The sequence below is a fragment of the Fundulus heteroclitus genome, chromosome 22, assembly GCF_011125445.2.
Source record: "Fundulus heteroclitus isolate FHET01 chromosome 22, MU-UCD_Fhet_4.1, whole genome shotgun sequence".
Classification (NCBI taxonomy): domain Eukaryota; kingdom Metazoa; phylum Chordata; class Actinopteri; order Cyprinodontiformes; family Fundulidae; genus Fundulus; species Fundulus heteroclitus.
In genome coordinates, this window is record NC_046382.1 from 11997531 (window position 1) to 12012394 (window position 14864).

At 40.3% G+C, this 14864-nt stretch overlaps 1 protein-coding gene across 1 annotated transcript; it reads left to right on the forward strand.

Moving 5' to 3' along the window:
• Nucleotides 1-1051: 1051 nt before the first annotated feature.
• Nucleotides 1052-9854, forward strand: pcgf6 (polycomb group ring finger 6). The gene is made up of 11 exons (XM_012875030.3): nucleotides 1052-1298; nucleotides 1453-1574; nucleotides 1674-1773; nucleotides 3318-3414; nucleotides 3533-3588; nucleotides 3694-3753; nucleotides 3852-3969; nucleotides 5909-5936; nucleotides 6926-7024; nucleotides 9369-9455; nucleotides 9542-9854. The coding sequence occupies exons 2-11, from the start codon at nucleotides 1509-1511 to the stop codon at nucleotides 9590-9592; spliced, it is 762 nt and encodes a 253-aa protein (XP_012730484.1). The 5' UTR covers nucleotides 1052-1298; nucleotides 1453-1508; the 3' UTR covers nucleotides 9593-9854.
• Nucleotides 9855-14864: the final 5010 nt, after the last annotated feature.

The window sequence follows — 14864 nt, forward strand, 5'->3', positions numbered from 1 at the left end:
TTGTGCATGAAAAACTCAGCATTTACAGCGATGGTACCAGGAACATTTTTAGCAATTACTGTTCTACAACAAAGGTCTGCAACCTGTGGCTCCAGAGTCACGTCTCATTGGCTCCCCAAATGTGGCTCCCATTAACCCAATTAAGAAAGATTTTTTGATTATCACAGCAATAAGAAAGGGTAGTTTTAGCAGTTCTTCTTTATAAGAATATCTACAAAAGAGTGTGCTGATAGTATAAGGCTTTTAAAAGTAATGCTTCACATTTTTTAGTGCTACCTACTATGTCTTTCTTAGTTTTCCACATTTATGGAAAGGGCTCACTCAGCTGACCTCATTCAACAAACTAAATGTTCTTTGCAAAGTTCAGACGATTCTTTTTCTTTTCTAAAATCTGAAAATATAAATATGTTTTGGCTTAATTTTGTTTGAAATAAAATAATAATTTGTACACATTTATAAATCCCATCTGTTCTTTTGGTTATAGATGATTTGTATTTTGTAGTAGCAGGGGAAGAAGCAGACCCCTTATGGAGCTAAATTGGGCCCAAATGTTTTGTTAATTTGAAAAATAGAAATTTTAATAGAAAAAACTAAAACTTGAAATAGAAAACTTAATGTTTTGTATAAAATATGAAAAATACAACCATCTATTAAAAAAAGAGTTCCAATTTTTTCAGTTTAAACAAATATTGATTTGATTCTGGAAGTATTTGAAAGAAATTATTATTTGTATATTTCACCTTTCCATAGTTTAATATTTGAGGACTCATTTTTTTCAGTTCAGTTTTTGTTTTCAGAATCTTTCACTTCTCCATAGTTTGATATTTGAGGAATTTTTTTCAGTTCAGTTTTTCTGTTTTCAGAATCGAAGCTTATTTTTTACAGTTTAAAATCTTTTTTTTTCTCTCTTTCAGAACCCCCCTCCCCCTCCCCCTCCCATTTTCAGACTTTTGGTCCCATTTAGCTCCATAACCTCTGCTCCAGAACACCCTACAAACGTTCATAGCCGTGAACGTTTCTCGAAGTTTCAAGGTGCTTTATTTTGAAAAACCCGTACCGGAAGCTGGGTCTTCAACATCCGCGTTGTAGCCCAAACGCGAGGGAAATTCAGTTTAGACAAAATACAGTACAGCAGAGAAGCAATGGAGGCGTACAGGCGTTGCTTTGTGATGTGTTAAACAAAATATATACGAGTCTGCGGAAATAGAAGTTGAGGGACGGCTTGGCTCGCGCCAGATCTGGCAACACCAGCGCCTTACCAGACGTTATCGGGGCGCGTGTTATTGTTTCACTCCGCGGTGAGGAGGCTAACGTTAGCCGACTAGCAGCAGTGTTGTTTACATTCCCCCCGAAAAAAAAAAAGTTTCAAGGGAGAAAGGTCCAGCGGACAGAACCACATTTTAACGGCTGCGAGTAAAAGACGAATTACTTTTTTATTATTTTTATTCAAAGCTGTTGTCGACAGTAGAAGAAACGGAGGGAAGCGTCGCGGTTCGCAGCCGTTGACAATGTCGGTTGGTCGAAGAAGTCACGAGGGGGCGGCCAACGTTTCAGGCAGCGACTCCGACGACGAGGTGCGTGCATTGCCAGTGCTTTGCCCCTTTGACCCGGTGCACTTTATTAATGGCAGCTCTCCGCTGTGCCCCCGTGTTTTGTTTCCACGCTTCCGACAGCCCAAGCTGCCCCTCGCCCAGTTCTACCCGTACATCCGCTGTGCCCTGTGCTGCGGCTTCTTCATCGACGCCACGACCATCACGGAGTGCCTGCACACATGTGAGTGAGGGAGGTCCCTGACGCCCCCCGTTGTGTTGTGGGGGATCCGCCTCTTTTGCATCACGTTTCAGATGATGGAGAGCCAACATTTAGTTTATCGGAACATTAGAATATCGCAAGAAGACAGATTAAACAAAAAAAGGAAATGTGTAACATAGAAATTGCGTGGGGAAGATCGTGACACCTCCAGAAGGAAGGTGCTGGAGTCAGGTGCTTTAACAGCCATTTTTGTCCTAAATCTTTGTCTAAAAATGTTGCTTGGTGGACCAAAGTCCTCTTTTCAGACGACTGCATGTTTTGTGATTCGTTTGGATTGTGATATTCTAATTTTCTGAGAAACTAGAATTTTGGGTTTCCATAAGCTACGAGCTATAATGAGCGATCGCTGTGTTACATCTCTGTAATATGAGTTTCACCTTTTTTTTATAGAACTTCTTAAATAACTTTCCTTTTTATAGATATTTCGATTTACTGAGATGCACCCGTACCTTCAGCTATTGCAAAAATATAAAGATAATGTAGGAGCCTGGATTTATATTTTGTGATTTTTCTGGGTATACATTACGGTCAATGTTTTGGGTTTGTTTTTCTTGCTAAATGTACTTTTCTTGACATTATTAAATATTATTGATAATTCATATTAATCTTGGGAATATGTATATTTAGCTATTGTGGTTATTTTGTTATTATTTTCATTACTTCTTTGGTTTAAGGCTCCATACGTGTCACTTTTATGGATGATGCATCATGGGAGTTTTATGGTGTGTAGCCCACAGAGTGGAGCCAAATCGTTTTAGACCTCTGTCGCCCTTATCTTTGTATGTTTGTTGGCCATCCTTTTTTTTCTATCTACTCACTAAAATGTTTTTTTTAATGCATTAATGTCTCCATGGACTTTTTGGATGAATCTTCTGGACAGATTGTGTTGGATGTATTGAGGGCGCAGCGAGTCAGGCCGGCTGACACAACAAAACTTAATATTTCTGCACAGCTTTGTTTTAATGAAGTCAGTTGACTGCGCTGACCAACACGCTTCCTGAGAAGCCTAAAGCATGCAAATGGTCTTTAGTGTCTGATAAGACTCGTATCCGAGTCTAAAAGCTCTGATATCAGTCCCTTTGTGAATGACATGAGTTACTGTGTTGTTGCATGAATTAGTCACCCAATGCGCCCTTGACGATACGCTCATGCTCGCAGTAAAAACTGTGTAAGAATAATTGCAGCAGACATTCCCTGAGAAATTAGATTGCAAATAGGCATTGCCAGTAGTGTTTGTAACATGTAACAGACTCTAAACATCTTAGCAGGAGGGCGATAGCCTTTACAGGTTTTGGAAATAAACTTTTTTTTTGTTTTTTATTCAATGTTTCTGAAGCGTTTACTCTGAGAGGATTAGGTTACGTTATGAAAAGGAAGTATTAACCCTGGAAAAAAAATTTCCCCGTTGCATACATTTTATGGATGTCACTTAGACGGTGGCGGTAATACTTTTATAAAAAAAAAAAGCGTCTAACATACACTCTGTTGTGCTTTTTTTCTTCTAGTTTGCAAAAGCTGCATCGTGAAGCATTTCTTCTACAGCAACAGATGTCCGACCTGCAGCATCGTGGTGCACGAGACGCAGCCTCTTTACAACATCAGGCCAGTTGTTTTCCTCCAGCAGCCACTGACCGCTGCTTCTCCCCGTGCCTCTCTTCGCTATAGAGCCGGTCTGCCTAGAAGAGTTTAAACAATGTTTGTAATGGCTTTGTGTTTACAGGCCGGACAGGCAGCTTCAGGACATCGTTTATAAAATGGTTCCCTTCCTGGAAGAACGTAAGAATGTTTAAATACACACACAAAAGAGAATGCTACAAACATGAGGCTGTGGGGGGTCGTTTTATTCTTTTTTTGTGACCCACGTTTTTATTTTTCAAACAGTTGAAAGAGAACAAATGTGTAGGTTCTACAAGGAGAGAGGCTTTGCTTTGCCAAAACCAGGTGAGGACGTCCAGCCGCTCTGAGTGTGTAATCAAGCTCTGCGTTAGATGAAGCAGATCACTTTATCTCTCCTGAACTGTGTGCTTTGGTCTCTTCAGTGCCGGTTTCACCTCAAGGTCCCGTCGTGCTGAAGAGGCAAAGGAAAGAGAGCTTCCCCCGAGCCGTGTTCACACTCCCCCCTGAGCTGAATATTTTTCTGCTCCTGGAGTTTGTTGGGTAGGTTTCCTTTCTGTGTGTCTACATTAAACATCGGCTGGCAGAATCTGCCACAATGGAAAGATTTTCTCAGCAGACATGTTTTTTTATTACACAGTAACCAGTGTAAAGCTTGGTTAGAAGAGTTAAAATAAAACACATATTATCAGAGACGTAACTGTTTGCTATGGTTCATCAACTTCAAGCAAAAATACATTTCTAGGATTTAAAATATTTTACAAACACAACATCAGTTGAAATATGCTGTCTTATACGCAGTAATGCGTTTTTATTGTATCTTTTTTACTGTATTTTTTTATTTTACCAGTCATCAGAATAGTTAATTCATGCTTAAATATTAGATTTTTTTAATTATTTAAATTCTACTACTATAACGGTGCTCCCTATAATGTTTTTGTTTATATTTTGTCACTTTTAAAAATCTAAGTGCATTTTAAATGCATTAAAATACATGTTTTTTTGTGTTTTTTTTACAATTGGATTAATTTGAGATTATGGTTCTGTATAGGGCTGAACAATTAATCGCATTTGCAACAGAATTGCAATTTTAAAAAAACACAATTTCCAAATCGCAGAGGTCTGTAGTTTTTGGCTTTGAAACAATTAATGGATCAGATGATCCTTTAGGTGTCGCTAATTTGTTTAAAGCCTCCACATGGAAGGGAAGAGAGTTGCAGCTGTGAGATAATCTAATTTGATTATTTGTTTCAGAGTTTCTATAATCATACAGATGACATGTTTCATGATTTGGCGCTATATAAATAAAATTGAATTTAATTGAATACTGTTTCACCAGAAACTTTCAGGAATCTCACCATAGCATTAAGTAGTGGTCAAAATATTTTATATATAGACTTATTTGTTGGTTGCACTTTATGTTCAACAAGGATTGATGTCCAACTTAGCAGGCTGTTCTCTTGAATAATAATAATATTTTGATTGATTGATTAAAAAAAACAGTAACATTTTTTGTTTACAAACTTCTTTATCTACAGGGCATTTTTGTTGTTTTTGTTGAGAAAGGTCAAAATTAAATCGCAATTACGGTTGAAATATATCGCAATTTTGATTTTTGGCAATAGCGAACAGCCCCAGTTCTGTATTTTCTAAACAACCTTAAAGAATAATGGATGTTAGAGGACTGGTAACATGACATGAGAGCCCCTCTTCCCTTTTCCACCGCCTCGCTCTGGCCAGTCTCGACTCGGCTCCGCCCACTTGCAAGCATTTTGGCAACGTTTTTTTCCCCTCAGGGTCAGGCCAGGTTTCTCCGGCCTTGCTCAGGAGCAGGGTCAAACTGAGTCGATTCGAGCAGAGTTATGACGTAAACACAGTTCTTTTCACTGATTGGCCAGTATTCAAACATAAAAATATAAAAATGAGTTCACTGTGGTCAAAAGTCTGCGGGTTTTCATTTTAAATTCCTTATTCTCGTTCTCGCTGTGGCTGAGGCAAAAAATGTCCTCATGAAGCGCTAAATTTAAACTCTTTGAGGCAAACTTTGGAGCAGATCAAACCGGCTCTTCTCCCCTCTCTGCGTCTGTGACACACCTGTGCAGTTATTCATAAAAATATTCAAGTCATTCTTGCACAATAACAACTATAACCAACATTAGTATTTTGTTCCAAGTAAAGCGGGGCGATGAAGGGCGGGCGACATCAAGTAGGGCTGGTGGAAAAGATGCTATATAGGCGTGTTAAGTGATGTAAGTTTAACTTGTAAATTATATTCAGCCTTTATCTGTTTGGACTAATGTTGCTATTTTAGGAATGTGTTCCCTTGTTTGTAGCAAAGCCTCTTCACTGAAAGGCTCCAGTGACTAAATGAATGTACGTTCCAGTAACATGTTTATTCCAGCAGGCTGTTCTCTTAATAGACGGCATCAAAAAGCAAAGTTTGCCGAGTCCTAATTCTCTTGACTGTTTGCTTTGGTTTCAGGGCTGAAAATGGAATCTCCGACTTTAAGGTAAAAGATCTTTATAATCTTAACAAATGTTGCATCATAGCAGTAAATGTAATGCTAGAACCCTCAAGGACTTAGTTTCAGCCCCTTCGTTTTCTCTCTGTGCCCTTTTGAATGCAACCCCCTCTGTACTTTATGACTTTTCCTAAAACGTCTCTTTAACCTGCGCTCAGCTGCGGGGTGTTTAGGACATTTGCTGTGCAGGTTGATGTTACCTCATAGAAATAATGTAAAATACAGCTCACAGCTGTTATTGTTTGCTAACTGTTATTAGGGCAGTTTAACAAAGCTTGTAGCTGGTATTGATTTGGGTTTTAGCTTTCTTTCTCATTTTTCACCTAAATGAACAAGGTTAAAATCTGAGCATCCTTTTCGAACTTAAGATTCTCTTAGATTAATTATGCTTGAAATTATTTATGGTTTTGCTGTACAAATGACATGTGCTGTAAAAGGTTAGCAAGCCTTTAGCATCTCCCAGTGGCCCTTGTGATGATTACAGTAGTTTTAGGGACTCTGATAATGATTGGGCACCATTACGTCTCTGACTTATTGCTTACACTGCAAAAACGGAACTTAATAAGATTTTTGCACTTAAAATAGGAATAACTCATCTCTATCATCTTATTTCAAGTGCAGGATGTCTAATTATCTTATATTAAGGGGCCAAAATACTCATTCCATTGGCAAATAATCTTATTTACCTGCTCAAATCAAGGACAAATACACAAATTTTAAGAACATTTTACTTATTTTTAGATCCGTTTTTGCAGTGTAGCCAACGCCACTGGATGGCTGCTGGGGCTGGACACAAATGGAGAAAAAAGCTAATTAAGATTAGGGGAAAAAAACGTCCACATGCATGAAATCTTAACATAATGGTTGGATGAAATATATTTTAGGATTTGAAGTAGATTTTCTACCATTAATCAACACGTCAGGCAGCAGTATGGAAGCTGGTGAATAAAAGTTAAACCTCGCTGCCTTTGTTTCAGCCTCTGGAGCGGCCGTACATCTGCGTGTCGGGCGAGGCCACCATCCGCCATGTGGAGCTGTTCATCCGGAGGAAGATGGAGCTGAGCCCCATGTGCCAGGCGAGTGTTCTGCTTATGGGCCTGTGAAAAGTCTCACTTATCCGGCTCATCGCAACAGCGAACAGGCTTAAATCGTAGGGCCTGTTTATGGGCCGATACTTTGCCTGTTGGCAGTTTAGATACAAACTATTTCCTCAAGGAAAAATAAGAACAAGACATTTGAAAATAATAGTGAAGTGTTTTGATTTTTTTTAGCAAAGTTTAGCTTCACTTTATCTCACCTGAAGATTTTTTTTCAATAGTGTTGAAAAATGTAGAGACCCCTCATCCACAAGGTGAAGAATTATGCTGAAACAGCATTTTTTCCCCCCTATCTCTTAAAGATGAGGCCCTACATGTTTTCTTTTAACCCAATTACAAATCACAAAAAAGGTTAAAAAATAAAACAACTGGACTTCTATTCTGAAGCTGAAGTTTTAAACTTAGCTTGCATGTTAAGACTTAGACTTAGACTTAGACTTAGACTTAGACTTTCTTTATTGTCATTTTGTAGCACAGAGTGCATACAGAACGAAATTTCGTTTTTTCATACAGCTCAGAAAGATTGCAGTAACTCTACAGGATACCTTGCAGTGAATTTACAGTACAGGATAAGAAAAATGCAGTGGTAAATCACAGTCAAATACAGGATAACTTTCAATTTAACTTTCGGATAAAGTGCAGCAGTGAGCAGTAGGCAGATTGAAATGTAAAGACAATGTAAGCAATGTAAACAAATATGCAGTAAGGTGCAGCAGTGATTTAACAATAGACAGTTGCATTGTAAACAGTTTTGCAGTACGTTTCCGGAAAAAGTGCAGCAGCGATATTGAAGGATACATACAAATGTGCAAATTAGCGGGTCGAGTGTGGTACTCAGTCCGTTTTTATACTTCAGCAGTTCAACAGTCTGATGGCAGCAGGGAAAAAGCTTTTGCAGAACCTGGTGGACCTGCAACGGATGCTGCGGAACCTCTTTCCAGAGGGCAGCAGGGAGAATAGTCTATGGTGGGGGTGTGAGGGGTCCCTGATGATGTTACGGGCTCGAGACACACAGCGCTGCGATGAAATGTCTTTAATGGACGGAAGAGGAGCCCCGATGATCCCTTCTGCTGTTCTCACCACTCTCCTCACGTTCTTCCAGTCGGTGGCACTGCAGCCTCCACACCACACAGAGAGACAGCTGGTCAGAATACTCTCTATGGTGCTTCTGTAAAAGGTCGTGAGAATGGGCGGGGGCAGGCGGGCTCTCCTCATCCTCCGCAGAAAGTACAGTCGCTTCTGTGCCCTCTTCACCAGTGACATGGTGTTCATAGTCCAGCTGAGGTTGTCCGTGATGTGCACCCCCAGGAACTTGGTGCTGCTGACCACCTCCACAGCTGAGCTGTTGATGAGCAGTGGAGCATGGTGAGGCCGGTTCTTCCTGAAGTCGACGATGATCTCCTTCGTCTTCTCCACGTTCAGGATCAGGCTGTTGTCTCTGCACCAGCCCACCAGCTGCTCCACCTCCTCTCTGTAGTCCTGGTCGTTGTCGTCTCTGATCAGGCCCACCACCGTTGTGTCGTCCGCAAACTTCACGATGTGATTGGTGGTGAACCTGGGGACGCAGTCGTGTGTCATCAGAGTGAACAGCAGGGGGCTCAGGACGCAGCCCTGAGGGGAGCCCGTGCTGAGGGTGATGACATTGGAGGTGTTCTGTCCGACCCGGACTGATTGAGGTCTGTTGGTTAGGAAGTCCAGCAGCCAGTTGCGAAGGGGTGTGCTGAAGCCCAGATGCTCCAGTTTTCCCACCAGATGCTGTGGGATGATGGTGTTGAACGCTGAACTGAAGTCCAGGAACAGCATCCGCACGTGCGTGTTCTTCTCCTCCAGGTGTGCTAGGCTCAGGTGAAGAGCAGAGGAGATGGCGTCCTCAGTGGAGCGGTTCCGTCGGTAGGCAAACTGGAACGGGTCGAGTGTTGGGGGGAGACTGGAGACGATGTGTTCCTTTACCAGCCTTTCAAAGCACTTCATCATGATGGGAGTCAGTGCAACAGGCCGGTAGTCGTTGAAGCAGGTGACTTGAGGTTTCTTTGGCACCGGAATGATGGAGGCAGACTTGAAGCATGCTGGCACTGTGGCTTGGTCCAGCGAGGTGTTAAAAATGTCTGTGAGGACACCAGCCAGCTGACCTAATGCGTGAACAGTGAGATAGCCCCATAATTATCTATTGCCCACCACTGCCTGGAGGTCCCTCTGTATTACAGAATAGTGATATATCACAGTTAGCAAAGAAAAAGTCAAACAACCCTTTAGTCTTTTTTTTTTTTTTTTTTACATGTTGGTCTGTCCCGTTCTAGCTGAAATGTTTCTGTCTCTGCTGCAGGTGGATCTGGTGTGTGGCGATCACCTCCTAGATCACCACCAGTCCCTGAAAGACATCAAGACGTTTGTCGGTAAAGAAGCGCTACAGGTGAAACACACCCTGTGGGAACCCACTTCTAAAACTTCTTATAATGAACCTTTTAAGTGACTTTTTCTGTTGCGTCTCGTTTGCAGGACGGTCTGCTGGTGCTTCACTTCGGCTTAGTCCTACCCTCCCAGTCTTGAAAGCCTCCCTGGTATTAGCTGCAGAACACGCACTTCACTTTACCATTGCACTGGTTGTGGTTTTAAGGCTTACGTTAACTGCTTTTTCTGAATCCACTGAGTGTTTATGGCCACACGCAGCACCACTGCCACCACTGTGCTTAACAGATGGTGATGTGCTCTTTGGTTTGAAAGCCTTAACTCCACATAACATCCTTTTCGCCGCTGTGGCCTAATTGCTCGACTGTTATTTCATCTGAACATAAAACCTTTCTCCAAAAGGCATCTGGTTTGTTCATGTGGGCGGTTTGAACATTTCCCTCTAAGAACCCTATTTATGGTTGAGTCTGGGAAACGATGACCCGACGGACGGTTCTCAGACGGACACCTGAACTGGTTCTGGGTTGGCTAACGCGAGCTGGAGGGGAACTCGGGTAAAGACGCCGCGGGTCGTCTCGTCATGTAAGGCGTGCTACTTGGCGTGTTTAATGTCCGTTGCCCGTGGGTGTGTAAGGTTAATTCTGTGTAAATTAAAGAAAACCCACAACTAATTTAATTCATACACCCACTTCTTTTTTCCACCAGATCCTTGCAGCTGTGTAAAGCCTAAAAGTAATTTAATTTATGTCCGTAATGAGAGGAAGTTAACGTCTGCTGTACCGTTTAGAGAAACCTTTGCGTCTGCTAAGAATTAACACTTTTTTTTTTTCTGTCGCCTCCGTCTCCTTTAGAGACTCTAGCCTACAACGTTTCCATGCTGCTGTTAATAAAACTAGATCGAACTATTTGGGCATTTTTTAAAACGTCTGTCTTGGTGCTGTGTTTGATCTTCACTTGTTTTTTTAGTTCTTTCTGTCTAAAATTATGAAATTTTACTTATTGTGTCTTTAACGACAACTCTGGTGTAAAGGGCTTCAATCTAAATACCTACACTAACCAAAGACTTTTTGTTTTTTTTAAACAAAGGCTGTTATTTTATACTCTTTACCTATTGAGGCTGAAAAAGGCCATTTGAACGTGTTTTGTTATTTATGGCTGTAAAATTGTCAGGAAATGCTCCAATTCTGAGAACTTTGTTCCCTTTTCCCTGGAAATGTAACCTGACCAGCCAGATTGATAATGTGTAGCACTCTACGTTCTGCACATTGTCGTACGTTTGTGAACGCAGAAATACCGCGAGAATTCAGCTTGCAGGCAAGATTACAGGAAATGTGAAGCTGAGCACGTTCAGAATAATCACCAGTCATTTTTTTTTGAGTCTAGGACAAACGTACTCTGAAAAGAAGCATTTTCAAGTCAAATATTAAAATGCTGTCAATACAATAATATAACTATACCAATATAACTTTTTTATTATCCAAAGAAAAAAAACAATTTCAGATTGCTCATTTCTAAATTAAGCAGCAGTGTTGCAGTTCTTGATGGTCTTCCCGACATTACGAATGTGTAATAAAACACAAACAAAGCAATCTAACACTTTTTCTCTTAAATGCCGCTGTTGCTCAGCCTCTACTTTCACTCTCTTTTTCCGCTTAGTCTTTCGTCAAAGTTGCAGTTTCGTCGAAAGCGTTCCACATTACTGTAATATAACAAGTTATTGACTGGAAGTCCCTCTGTGGTGTAGAGGTTTAAGTCTTTGACTTTAGTTCTGACGACCCGGGTTTTAATCGGTTGTGTCAAGGAAGGGCTTCCATCCAGTAAAAACTGCCAAGTTGTAATAAACTTTATTTATTGACTGATTTTGATCATAAAACATCTGCTTCCATCAAGATACAATGTTTGCACAAATTTGTTAAATTTGTGCAGAAAAACTTTTTGCTATTTTTCTTGTCTTTTTTTTTAAAATAAATGCAAGAAATGAGAAATGGTTCCTGATTTCTTTATTTTAACAACGGTTGAATGGGGGTTTAGATTTTGTTGGGATGGTTTTTAACACGCTAGAGACGTTTTGTACCATTTGGTTCTGTTTTTATTTAAAAAAAAATTTTTTGAATGTAGCAGAAGAGGATATTTACCAAAATAGTTGTTTCTTAAATTAGCTAAAAGTGGTGAAGGTGTCAAAATTGTTTGACACAGTAGATCAAAAAATTAACAAGGGTTTTGCAAAAAGGCATTTCTAGCCAGGCTGTTGGCTGGTTAAAAAATTATTAGTTTATGCTAATGTCAGGATCACAGCCCTCCCTTCTCATAACTAAGGGTGTTCCCCAGGGCTCTATTCTTGGACCACTTTTAGTCATTATTTATGTTGGTGATACGTCAGAGCCTATCACAAACCATGCATTATATTTTATGCAGATGATGTTTTAATTTACTGCTCTTCAAATCGTCTTGTGAACTTTTAAATCTCTTTAATCTGCTTTTAAACAGGCGCAGTTGCCCTGATTCAACTCAAAGTAATTTTAAATAAACGGATAAATTAAGCTCATGTTAATTTCAGGAGGTAAATTGTTCCAATTTAATTATTCTTACAAATAAAACTGCAAATGGGACAGAGATGGAGATGGTCATACATGATGAACTTTGTTTCAAGGAGCAAATTTACAGTCCCGTTTCTAAAAACTAAAAGCTAAGCTGAGTTTATTCTACGTAATGTCAGTAATATTCCTCCATCCTCGGGACTTTGGTGACATGTTTATGAATTCACCTGAGAAGAGTCTGAAGAAACTGGACTGGAAGCATCACTGTCCTCCATGCTGTCCTGATGGTTGTGAATATCGTGTTCACAATTATCTGTATGCAGCTGTTTGTTTGCAGACAGACACACTTACTCCTGGTTTCTAAATGTATACTAGGACTACTTCCCCCTTAGCTGCCTGCTTTTTAGGACCAAGTCCCACACCCGGCATGGACTGCGCTCCAAGGTTGTTCATCAAGTTCGTTACCAGAGTCAGAACAGAACTGGGTAAGAGCGTTTAGATACGCTGCCCCCCTCAGCCTGGTAGGATTTTAAGCTGTGGTCCAAACTGAGGGAGCTCATGAAAATTTGTGATCTAAAAGAACTACGGAAAGACTGTGAAGAAGTGAGCTTTAAAAACTGCAGTTACTTTATATTCGGTCATGGTTGTTGATTTTATTTTACATTTTCATGCTTCTAAAACTGCATGAATGTATGTCGCCGTATAAACCTTAACTGTAAATGATTCTGTTGTCTGGCAGATCCGTTTTGGAAATATTATAAATCTTAAGGAAGGTATATCTGGATAAGGGAAGGTTTATATAAGCTTGAATGAAAACTGACACAAAAGCATTGATCCTGCTGGGTTTTTTAACGTAAACTAATGTAATCCTAGTGTTTGTCCACTGGATGGAGCTGTTTCTCTTTTCAAAGCATGCAGCTTTGCATTTTTTTTTTGTAGGAGTGCCTTGCTTATTGATGTTGTATAGTGTGTGTATTATGTTATATGTTTTGTGTCTGATTAAAGATTAGTGGAAGCATGTAAGCATATTGGCCTATATATATATATATATATATATATATATATATATATATATATATATATATATATATATATATATATATATATATATATATAAAAAACAAACTAGAGGCTTTTGTGCTAGCTAATATATTCCAGGCTAAGGTAGTTGAAATTAATATGGGCCTGCTCCTGTTTATTTCTGAAGGCCTGTCTTACCCCGGTTTAAGATTTGACAGCAAAGGAGAAACAATTATCAGAGGCAAACATTTTAAATGTGCATATTTAATTCATTTGGAATTCCACAGACAAAGAAAACTTACATGCTTAATTCAGTATGTTGCGATGTCTTTCTCTCAAGGTATTTCAGCTTCTTTGTCTAACATCTTCTTCACAAACCCATCTTTTTATCATAGTGACTAACCCTTCCCGATAAGTTTGAGGGTTTTAGGTCCAGACACCGTGTCTCCAGGATCTATCTGTTCTCAAAACAAAGAGGCTCTTCCCTCAAGGTCTTCATTCAGTAAAGCTGATTTAGTACCCAACTTGTCCTATCAGGGATCAACCCAAATGACCTCGAGAACCATAAAATAGCTCTTAAAACATCCTGTGAGTTGTGTGTTTTCTGCCTCCAGAGGGGAGACACAGTTTAGAGGCCAGGAGTACCTTTTATTATTCTCCATACAAATACCTGATTAATATAACAACTAAAGATATTTTCCACAGCAGTAGTTGTCAAATATTGACACCTTTTAAAGCGCGGAGAGATTCCTGCAATCCACCAATCAAAGACCCATTATAAGACCTAAAAGTTATAAGTAAATACCGCATCCATCGGTTGTCTTTGCTGGATCAATCTTTCAGGGTTACACAGGAGCTGGTGCCGATCTCTAGTGGTCATTGGGCAAGATGTGGAGCACAGCCTGGACAGCTGGCCGTTCCATCACAGGGAGACCAGACGAGCAAAAATGTACACAAACACACACCTTAGAATCATTTTGCATATTGTGAGTTGGAGAGAACCCACTGGCCTTCCAGCGAGAACGTGCAGAATGAACTCAAAGCCAGGATTTGAACCCTGGACCTAATTGGTGCCGACATCTGCCCCATCATACAGCCCACAAGTATTCCCTAAAATGTATTGGGTGATTTGGGGAATTTGGATTTTTCTTTGAAATTTTATGAATTAAGCAAACATGCTGGCCATTAACGGGTTGGAACAGGAACATCTGCAGTCTTATTAAGAAATATTTGACGAGTTTCTATTTATTTTTTACAGTTCACATCCAGTACTTGGTTACATTATGCATTAAGGTGTACAATGTGTACTATATACAAACACTCTTCAGTTACAAATAATCGGTTTAAAACAGGATAATACCCATAATACCCCTGTATTTCCTATTAGCTGGACTTTTGCTGACTAACTTTCATCCTCCAGACAAACTTCTGAGCTTATCTACTTCGCTATTTCTCTCCTAGATGAAGCCGCTAAAGGAGCTCGTACTGCCACTACCAATTTACTTTTTTCTCAAACATACAAAGTCCTCCTGGATCAGTGCTCCTGCGCTGTTCTTCTGTCTCTGCTCTGTCTTCTCTAACCCCCAGTCAGACGTGACAGATGGCCGTTCACACTGAGCCTGATTCTGCTGGAGGTTTCTCCCGGCTGAAGGGGAGTTTTCCTCTCCACTGTCGCTACATGCATGCTCGGTATGAGGGATTGCTGCAGAGTCAACAGCACTACGCAAGCGACTGTCCACTGTCGCTGCATGTTCACCCAGGAGGAGTGAATGCTGCAGGCCAATGACTCAACGCAATGTGGTGGCGGGTTTCCTTTGGTAGAAAACTTCTAAACCAATTTCAATAATAAACTGAAC